The sequence below is a fragment of the Trachymyrmex cornetzi genome, unplaced genomic scaffold, assembly GCF_001594075.2.
Source record: "Trachymyrmex cornetzi isolate Tcor2-1 unplaced genomic scaffold, Tcor1.1 scaffold607, whole genome shotgun sequence".
Classification (NCBI taxonomy): domain Eukaryota; kingdom Metazoa; phylum Arthropoda; class Insecta; order Hymenoptera; family Formicidae; genus Trachymyrmex; species Trachymyrmex cornetzi.
Genome location: NW_017299923.1, coordinates 115,479 through 127,128, shown reverse-complemented (window position 1 = coordinate 127,128; position 11,650 = coordinate 115,479). Strand labels below are relative to the sequence as shown.

Here is an 11,650-nt window from a genome sequence, read left to right as displayed (position 1 = left end):
GAGAAGAATAATCGACTGTGATTGGTCAATTTCTTACTCTTACTTCTTACTCCGTGTATTGTAGACGGGCCTCCACGCTCTCTGTTATGTCTCCCTTCAACCTTCGCCCTCTTTCTCGATCTCTTTCACTCACACTCACTCTTTTAGCGTTTTCGGCCCGATCGGGTTTGCACCAACCTGGGTTGGATTAATCTTTCCTATTGGTTGATTTCACCCGCTCTACCAATAGGAGAGCACAAAACGCCATTAATCCAACCCAAGTTGGTGCAAACCTGGCCGGGCCGAAAACGCTATTTAACTCATACGTTTTCACCTCTCACACAAAGTGTAATCGACTGTGATTGGTCAATTTCTTACTCTTACTTCTTACTCCGTGTATTGTAGACGGGCCTCCACGCTCTCTGTTATGTCTCCCTTCAACCTTCGCCCTCTTTCTCGATCTCTTTCACTCACACTCACTCTTTTAGCGTTTTCGGCCCGATCGGGTTTGCACCAACCTGGGTTGGATTAATCTTTCCTATTGGTTGATTTCACCCGCTCTACCAATAGGAGAGCACAAAACGCCATTAATCCAACCCAAGTTGGTGCAAACCTGGCCGGGCCGAAAACGCTATTTAACTCATACGTTTTCACCTCTCACACAAAGTGCGCCTTCACTCTTCGCTACCGGAAACGAAAGTCTATAAATTTCTAGTATATTACATGTTTATCGCGGTTTATATAGCAGTTGGGTGGGAGGAATGAGTATACAGAAAGAAAATATAATAATAATCTCATCCCCATTTCCTCCTCTGCTTGGGGGCACGCAACTTTCACCCGAAGTGACCCCCCCCCCCCCCCCCCCGCTTGGGGCTCTGTTCGGGCATGGCCAAAAACTCAAAGCGCGCGGTGAAATAGTCTCGCGGTGCGCCTCAATCGCGGAACGGCGCCACTCCCTGAAACGATCAACTCGCGCGATCAATAGTTAGATCGATATCGCACCGCGGCGCCTCTTACTTCCGAAAAGAGAGCGCTGGCGCTGAAAAATGGGGCCCGTGCCTCGTTTCGTTTCCGTTTGATCTCTCTTCGCTTGCTTCCTCGCTGATAAGTCGGAACAGTAAGACGTGTCGAAGGTGTGCGCGAATTAACTGAAGTAAGACGCATACTCGACTCGAAGTCGCTCCCGGCTGTCCTAGTGCGTTGGTGCGGGGTGGCACCCAGTTGGACACGGCTCAATTGGACACGAGCCACTCGCAGCGCTTGAGACTACAAAGCTCCTAAGCACCGGTCGCTGTGATTGGTGATGTCCAATCGAGATGTGGTCAATCGGGATCATCCCGTTGGTGCGCTGACTATTCTTTAGGCACGTTGAATCGCGAGTGAAGGGGAAGCCGGAGCGTGAATTAATTGAGTGCTTCGTCATAGAACTCTCGTTCGAGAGAGTTCGTGCGCGCCACGTGGCTATTGGGTGCTGATCTCTCGCCATCAGGCCATACCGCAGAGTTTCGATCAAACTGTTCAAGCTTGAGCTTATATGGACTATTGCTGATTTCTGTGCAATAAATGTTTACCCCGGATCTACAATAGGTGTTTTAAGCCTTAAGCCGTAAGAAATTGACCAATTACAGTCGAATCCGAGAAGAATAAGCGACTGTGATTCGTCCATTTCTTATGGTTTAAAGCTTAAAACCCTATTATAGATCCGGACTCAAAGTTGTGACACTCGTGAACGCAGACAGTCTTCAATCATTCGGTCTCGATCTCTCTCTTCCCGTTCTCAAACGATCCTTATCGTTACTATATTAAGGGTTAATGTCAACTTTCTTAATAATTAAGATTCTGTACTAATATTATTAGTAATCACTTCAATCATATCTTCCTTAAACTGTAAATTTTTAGTTGATATGACAGTAGGTGTTGGTTCTTGTCAAAGCCTTTATTCCATAAAACGTTTATGCCTATAATAAAAAGAATTTCATAATTTAATTAAACTAAAACTTATTTTGCTAATTGTACACATTAATTATGATTATTTACCTACTTATAATTGCAGCTTCATTTACTTTTTTTGCCCTGTACGCTGTAGGAAATATTGTAGGTACCCTTGGACTTGATAATTCCTCAGACTTTTAATCACCAACAAAATGATTACTACATATGTAATCGTAAGGTTTTGGAGATCATGGTGAACCATCATCACTAAAAATGAATGTATTAAAATGTAAACCTTATCATGTGATATGCACAACATATTCAATGCAGCATTGCAGAAAGTAAGGTTATGGTGCTTACTTTATTCTCCTGATCCCAGCAACCCATTTATTTCTTTGCTCTAATTTCCAACTTGCAGATGGAAATTTGTAGAATTTGCACTTGATATTTCTGCTAGTATTTTTGCAGTTATTATCGCAACAACTACAGTGAGTCATTTTGTTTTAATTATATCAATATAACGTAAATAAATCAACAAAATAACAGCCTGAATTAATGCTCAGTTTGGCCGCATAGCGCGCTGGAGTAGATTTTTGAATCCCTTCCAAGTTCATGCACCCAGCGAATACATAGAGAGTCTATACGTGTAAACTGTGAATGCAATGAAAAAAAGGCGTCGCGATCACGTGATTTAGACAGCCAATCAGACCGTTAATGTTTCATCTCTGTTTTTTAAAACTATAATTACGACTAAACTTTTATGTAGTTAGAAATAAAGTAACTATAAAAGTAACTAGTGAAATCGTTATCGTCACCCAAAAATGAAATTGCGTTACCACGAACGTTACTCAGAAGAAAATGTAACGTTGTTACTCATTCGTTATCGAAAAAAGTAACTTGTAACGATGTTACAAATAACGTGTTACTTGCCAACCCTGGAAATAATATATTTATTGTAGTTAGGGGCTCCGCACAATAAAAGGAACGGGGAACAGAGAACAGAGAATAAGAATTTCAACCTGAATACGCAGTGTGTATTCCACAATACATGATTTCTGATAGGTTGAAATTCTTATTCTCTGTTCTCTGTTCCCTGTTCCTTTTATTGTGCGGAGCCTCTTATATAGCATCAAGAAGAATACAATATATTACTAATAGTTTTTCTATGGATGGAGGCGTTTCGGAGATTTCAAGGTCACCTCCACTTTTTTAAATGGAATTGTGATTTTTTTATACATCATATGATTTCTTTAATTATACTGCGTATGAAAGTATTAAGGTAGTGATATCAAAAAATCAATAGTTAATGAGATATTTTATAAATTCTAGCAAATATATTGACATAAAATATTAAATAACTCGTAAACTATTAATTTTTTTATAATCGTACCTTAATATTTTTATGAATAGAATAATGAGATGAATCAGTTGATGGAAAGAAAACACATAGTTGCTTTAAAAAGAATATGAGTGCAAAAAGGATAATTTTTTAAAATAAGCAACTATGTGTTTTCTTCCATTAATTTATTTATCTTGTTATTTTATAATTTTGTTATTTTTATAAAAATATGAAGGTACGATTATCAAAAAATTAATAGTTTACGAGTTATTTGACATTTTATTTTAATTATGCTAGAATAAAGTATAAAATATTTTGCGAACTACTAGTTTTTTTATGTCATTACCTTAATACTTTTATATGCAGAATAATTAGAGGAACCATATTGTGTAAAAAAAATCATACAATTTCATTTAAAAAAGTGGAAATGACTTTGAAATCTCGGAAGCGCCTCCACCCATAAAAAACTATTAGTAGTATATTATACCCTCCTTGATACTATACAACAACACACTTCAATAATTATAATATTTCATATCTCTAAATATAGCGAAACTATTCTAAGTGAACAGAGTTACTGCCCCACTCCGTATAATGTAATATAATTTAAAAATTAAATTGAAATAATTTATTAATTTTTATGCTTTTATTCTTTGTTTGTGTATTACGTTTTTGTTACATATTATTTTTTAAGTATTTTAAGTATTTTATTTTTTTCATAGAGAGGAAAGATGAGCATTTCTGCATATTATCAGGTAATATAATCTGGGTTTCTATCTCCTATCTAAATATTAAATCTTTATAGTATACTTACAATGGTTTATATAAAAAATTCTCTTTTTAATGTAAAAAAAACAATTAGATTTTCAATTTTTCAATTTCTTTGTACAATTTCCGGATTATCCGGCTTATATGGTTATATATGGTTTTGCCGAATGAAATCCAGTTATCCGGCTTTATCAGATATGACCCGGTATTCGGTTATTCGACAAATCTTCATCATCCCTAATTAAAATGTAGTGTGTAAACTTTACGAAAAGCATATTGTATCTATTTTGCATTAGAATAATTTACAATTTAATATCTATAATAAGATAAAAACTCCGAATTAAATCAAAAATAAAATAAAATAAAAATATGTAGGTCGATACTAGTTGTTCGTGTGTGTGTAACAATAAAATATATTTAAAAATTAAAATACAGACGCGTTTTGACCTTAAATTTGAGTCTTCTTCAATATAGAAATAGATATAATAAACGTTATAAAAGTTAGTGAATAAGGACAGACAGTATTGTGTTAAACTATTGTCCAGATAATTTTACATTTTTTTTGGTAATTTTTTTATTTTTTTTATTTTCTTGGTAGTTTATAAAATGTCTTTCATATATTTCAGAAGATTCTTGTCTTATTATGATAATATTTAATAGTTTGCCAAATTGTCCCATGTTTATCATTAACATGGTAAATTTTATAGCGAATTTTGTGATAAAATATAATAAAAAATGTTCTCCGTGTATAAAGTTTAAATCAACCCTCGATTATTATTTTATACGTATTACAAGCAACTGATCATTTTTAGCGCAAGACTAAGATATTAAGTTTCATTGTCCTTAATTGTAAAAGAAAAATAAACCCATACGAAATTGAGTCTGTAAACTTCTTTGCAACTTCTACTCCATTCACTATTTCTGAGCTTGTACAGTTTGTAAGTTAGGAAACCGTAATTATTAAGGGTCAAGTATAGTTCCTCGAACATTGACTTCACGTCAATCGATATATTATTACAGTTAATTGTTACCTTGCCGCATAAATAAAGTTCAGGCAAGGGCTCCAAATTGTTGTGCCCATGCGGACTAGGAGTGGGCGGCGAGCCTTGAAGGGGTGGTAACCATTGCCCTCCTAAATAGAGTTGACTTGGTCGCTTCAGCCTTTTTTCTTGCCTCCTACGCTCATGACGGACAGCCACCGCTGGCATAGCACCAATCATCCTAATCAAACAAAAAGCCAGTACTTTCATGTATACTATTCGTTAAAAGGAAAATATCGTGGCAATCACATTGACGATTCCGTAAACATGACTTACCAGAATTAACTAACAGAGAGCGGTATATCTATTAACAAACGGTTTAATTGAATCTAATATTGGTTTTCAATATTAAATTGCAAAGTATTGCAGGCGAATATTATATATATATATATATATATATATATCGTGCGTTATTATTTAGGCAGTGTCGCTGCGCGTAGCTTAGCGCCGAGACACTACCAGTGTCTGCAGATAATGCCTTTCTTTTAAACCGAATATACAAGAGCTAAAAAAAGATATTTACGCACTTCGAGATAATTTCACGCGACATAAAATACCGCATGCAGATAAGAACACCTTGAAACATCCTGCTTCGTAAAAAATTATTTTAACAAGCCAGCAAATTCGAAATCGAATCATCCTTAAGTAGCAAAACTTAAAAATAACAGAAATTTATGTTTCATTTCATTCTAAAAAAATTTAAATGTTTAAAAAAATAATTAAATTAATAATATTCTTACTAAGTATTTACTAATTTCAGCACTATTTCGAGGACTTCGGTTTGTGCAAATTATCAAAATATCTCCGAATCTCTCTGTTTAGCAGCATTATTTTTTACTTGCCGACGATTAACGTTTCAATAATCTATTAAAAAGAAGAGCATTATAAGAACAAAAACTTTTTAGCGGCGCGTGGTATTCTGCGATATGGACTGACACCGGCTTACTTTTGCACCAAACGCATTATGAACTTTGGTGACCCCAGTTGACCTCGAGCCGATCGATACGTCATTGCATCCACCCTCTGACCCGCAGTCGATGCGGTAAGTCGTTGCAGGAGGTCGTTCCGGGTAGAAAAAGAAAAAAATACTCGCATATACATTTCGACGACTATTTTGTGTTTATTAAGATTTATCTCGTTAATGAAACTCATTAATAACTCCAGCAAGCTGTCGTCTGACAAAACTAATCGGAGATCAAGATTCTTTTTTATCCTCCCGATTTAGAATACGGACATGTACAAGATAACTCAAACGTACATCCGACTGTGGTCCGAAGCGCAAATAAAATCTCATAATAAATAAATATTGTAAACTAAAACGCGCATGAATAAGTAATAATTTAATTCGTAGAATGGAGTGGGGAATGTTTAAAAGCATAGAAAAGCAAACATTCCTTAAGAATGGAGCATTTCATAAATATTTATTCTCGAAAAATTCGTGCATCAAGTTGTATATAAGTGGTACAATAGAGAAATCGCAGTAAGAAAAACTTTTAACTTTTTTTAGGTAAAATAACTACCGTAGTAATCGTAAAACAGCATTGATATAATAATTTCATAGCAAGTAATAATTACAACAATGGTTCTCTTATCGTACAACGATCTCCGTAATATTGACTTTATCTTTTACGAATACACATTTTGACGCAGGGCCCACCAAGGGGATAAAGATGGCGCATCGATAACAGCTGATACAATATAAACGATAGCCGCGTATATCGATCCCATCCCTCTTGTATCATGTCCTCTATAATTCCGATCCCTTCGAGTAAAAGTATCCTTACGCTTATAATAAATTTCGCGCGATAAATATAGTAATATCTCTAAATCTCTTCAAACAGAAATCGTCCATCATTTTTCGCTACGTTCCGCAAGCATAGGGACGCAACGGATATTCGGCAAATATCCGATATCCGTGCTATTCGGCCTGTTTTTTATAATCCGAGCGGATAATTCGTCTATCCGGCCGGATTGTGAAAAAGTCATTTTCCACAATTTGAATAGAAATAATTATGCATATTTAAAATTTAAATTTTCAAAATATTTTATATGTATATCTGACCTATGGTGAAAATATATAAGATGTAGCATTCCCGTGGATGCACGGTCGTCGCTCTACTCAAACAATGGGATACGTCCTTCAAAATGCACACGAAGGAGCACGATACAGCATGAAGTCGCCCGAAACCGTGTGCCGTGTCCGTATCCATGTCTTTTTGATTAGTCTTTGCAGTTTATAAGTTTAATTCAGTTTAAGGTATTTCTCCGGCTACAATCGCGCTAGAAAATTAATCGCGTACAATCTACGAATATGCCTCTCCGCGCGTTCTCTCTGAAGAGAGAAACTTTTGAGGCGAACGTACACATACACGCATAAATATCGTATATGTGTGCACGAACACTAGTTCGCACTGAAGACAGTTGAAATGTGGTAACAGTATATCCCTGTCTCGCCGTTCGGCATGCAAAAAGGAGAATTTTATCAAATTACAAATTTAAACTATTCTAATTCAGAATCGGCACCGCTAGGTCTCCTTATTTTTTTTATAAGATGTCTATAATATTTCTTCATTACATTTTTTTTTAATCTGTAGAAGATTTTCGCTGCTAACTATTAAAACGTTACTTCGGCAGAGTTTGGTACAGGAGTTTACATATTAAAAGCTGAAACTTTGAAGGTGAATATCTCTATTTCAGGACCGCTAGGGTCTTTGAAATTTTAACCATATATATAAATAAAATTATTTTAAATGTAATATCCAAATTTCAAAGAAATCTGTAGAAACTCAATTTCTTAGAGAAATATCTTAATTCATTTGCAAAGTAAAATTATGCCGTGGTGAAATGGATCTATTAATCCTGCAGCAAAGAACATAAAGTATTTTACATTTCTAAAGAAGCCTGAAATTCAACAACAGTGGCTCAACGCGTGCCAATAATAGCAAATATAATAAGTTTATTCATAAACTCAATATACTATACTACTACAATAAACTATAACACAGTACAACACATATTCTCTCTCGTGAAAAATCAAAGAGATTCTGAAAGTAGACGTAAAAAAATACCCGTGTCTCTCTCTCTCTCTCTCTCTCTCTCTCGGCATTTTACCAGATCAAGTCGTTAATGTTTTTTATGCAACCGTTTATCGTATTTGCTTCATATTGGCTTTTTACAATTGTTTTAAATTATATAATAATTTTTTAAAATAAATAATTGACGTTTTTGCATGTGAAATTATGCTGAGACCGAATATAAAAAAAACTAAGAATTATTTTTTTCATATATTTTCAAATTTTTGTATAATAATAATACAATTATAATTATAATTATTATAAGAATCTTGGTCGTTTGTATGATTTCGGTTTTGTATCATGAACAATAGACCAACAGTATTCACCAAGCATGTGTTTGATGTCTTTTCCTTTGAAACGTTTCTCAATGATCGCAATGTCTTGGTGAAAGCGATCATCATGTTCCTCACTAAATTCACCCAAATTTGGTGAAAAAAAATCCAAATGATTGTGAAGAAAATGTATTTTGAGCGACACATGTCAATTTGCAATTCCTGAAAAGCCGAAATCATTTCAGCAACAATTTTTTGTAATTGTCGGCTTTTTTATTGCCCAGGAAATTTTTGATGTCGCTTTGTTTAGGTCGCGACAATGTCGAAGTAAGTCAGTACCGAGACACGGGTATGCTTTCCTAACATCTACTTTCAGAATCTCTTTGAATTTTTCATGGGGGAAACCTGTGCTGTACAATATTATAAAAAGACATTTGATGATACTTAAAAAAGGTTAACGACTTGATTTAGTAAAACGCCGAGACACGGGTATTTTTTTTACATCTAATAATACTTTCAGAATCTCTTTGATTATTTCATAGAAGGAAAAAAATCGATTTTTGTCGTACTATGTAATAAAAATAAATAATTATTGTCTCATTACGTGTCCTATTATTTGATATGTGTACAGTATTGTAACAATCAAAACATATGTAAAAGTTATTGGTTGCACGAAGAAGATATTACTTTAGAATCTATAACAGATTTGATGATAAAAGTAAGTCAGTTATCGCTTCGTTCGGCGGTCATTACTTGCCATTGCAGCGACGAAGATGTATTGTACATTCTGTCAAAAAAGTACCGGGAATTGATCATTTAAAAAGCCCGCTTAAAGGAATTCTCAAAATTCTTTTTGTCGCTAAGTTGGCATAACTGTCCTCTATATTGACGCGGAGTTTGAGTGCCATCTGTCATTTAATTTGTTTATAGTGTTCGATTTCGTCAGTTCATCTCAAGTGTGTTTTGCGATATTTACAATGGATAAAAAGATCGAACAAAGAATTTGTCTCAAATTTTGTATTGCAAATGGAATTTCGTGTGCCGAATCGCTGAAGATGTTACAGAAGCCTTACGGTGAATCGACTTTATCAAAAACACGTGCATATGAGTGGTACAGTGCATTGAAAAGCGGTCGAGATGTGGTGAAAGATTTGCCTCGCTCTGGTCGGCCATCAACGTCTTCAACTGAAGTTAACATCGATAAAATGAAGGAAATAGTGACTGAAAATCGTCATTCCAGTTTGAGAGAGATAGCCGCTGAACTTACGGTGTCTCACGAATCAATTCGTACCATTTTACATGATTGTTTGGGCATGAAACGCGTTGCCGCTCGACTAGTTCCAAAAGACCTCAATTTTCTTCAAAAACTCAATCGCGTAAAGGTCGAATTTCTGACCAAAAACTTTACAAATATCATCGAACAACCACCGTATTCACCTGATATGGCTCCGGCGCACGCTGACATTTTTCTCTTTCCAAAACTCAAATTACCACTTCGAGGCACTCATTTTCAGTCGATAGAAGACATAAAAGAGAATTCGCGGCGAGAACTGAAGTCGATTCCGGAAAATGCGTTTAAAAAATGTTTTTATGATTGGATTATTCGTTGGCATAAGTGTATTATTTCGGAAGGGGCCTACTTTGAAGGCGATACAATAAATTTGAATGAATAATAACTATTTTGTGTTTTATTGACCAATTCCCGGTACTTTTTTGACAGAATGTATGTAATGACATTTTCAATTTCACGCTAAGCTCCTTATATTTTGGAGGAGGTATTTCATTGGTTACCCCCACCATGCCATACAGCGAGGATGCGCAATCTGACCAATCTATAAATGACATATTGTTTCATTTAATACTTTTATATTTAAATATTTATTAACATATACATGTGGTGTATCCGATTACGCAATCGGGATTTTCGCAATCGGGACACACTACAAGGTTAAATATTTTATCCCAAATCTGTATCAAGCCTAATATACATAATGTATATGTAATGTAACATAATTTAACAATTAAACTGAAATAAACTTCTTTTGCGTTTATTTTTTGTTTGTGTATTATATTTTTGTTATATATTATTTTTTAAGTACTTTAAATATTTTATATTGTTCATAAGAAATATAAATATTTCTGCATTATTAGGCAATAATTTGTTTCTATCTTCTGTATAAATGTTAAACACACTTATAATGGTTCACATTTAAAAAATATCTTTTTATTGTAAAAAAAAATAGGTAAATGTATACTTTAGGTGACACCTCTCCGATTTGAGTATCATTTAGATACGTTGTAGGGGAGAGTGTCCTGAGTGATTTCTCGCTAGAATTAAGTGGGAGACGGCATTGGTCTAGGAGATATAATAAATTAAAGTTCTATAATATGCACCCTCTGCATATTATAGAACTTTAATTTATTATATCTCCCGACCTCCCATCCTGCCAAGGGGCGCACGACTTTCCATACGAAGCGAGATCCACCTCACAATCAGATAAGGGTTAGGTTAGGTCAGGATTAAATCGTGATGGGGATACAGGGGGAAGGGCGGAGCTTCTCTCTCGCCCACACGAATTCTTTCTACATGAAACTATTTAGAATAGAACAATTGTTGATTCTGCTTCACTCTAGAAGCAAAGAGGGGAAGACGTGTGGGTAGGTAAGCCCCTCTCTCTGTACTCCTACTCTAATTTAATCTTAACCTAACACAACCCTTATCTAATTTGTACAGGCAGACATTTTATTTTATTTGTTACAAATTTTTTGTTAATAACTGAAGATGGAATGGGTCTCTTTTCGCGTGGAAAGTTGTACACCCCGACTTTACTATGAAACTTTAATTTATTCTATCTCCTAAACCAATGTCGTCCCCCACTTAATTTTTGCGAGAAATTACTCAAGACACTCTCCCTTACAACATATACAGGGTGTTTGGCGACTACCGCATTTTTTGTCATACGTGGGTAGAACAGCCTATACTGAATCAAAAAGTCCTGTACCATTTTGCGGTGTCAGCAATAGTTAACAAGATATTAATTATTAAAAATTGCAAAATATTGGTCTTGAATAATTTTTTACTCAAATACTATCAACTTTACAGAAAAACTGCGAGAGACAAAAATCATTTATTTTCATCTCATAAAGTTCTGAGAATTTTTTCAGAATTTTTTCAGAATTTTTTAGTACCGTATTTTCTCATGTTGGTAAAAATAAGAAAATGGCGTCAAAATGCAGTACTAAAAA

At 34.8% G+C, this 11,650-nt stretch overlaps 1 protein-coding gene across 1 annotated transcript in view; it reads right to left on the bottom strand.

Moving 5' to 3' along the window:
• The window catches only part of LOC108766554 (uncharacterized), a 40,785-nt gene that overhangs the window by 4,648 nt on the left and 24,487 nt on the right, over nucleotides 1-11,650 (bottom strand). The window contains exon 2 of the mRNA XM_018515913.1: nucleotides 5,050-5,239. Within this exon, the coding sequence (XP_018371415.1) occupies nucleotides 5,050-5,238 (189 nt within the window). The 5' untranslated portion in view covers nucleotide 5,239. The remainder of the gene's footprint in view (nucleotides 1-5,049; nucleotides 5,240-11,650) is intronic.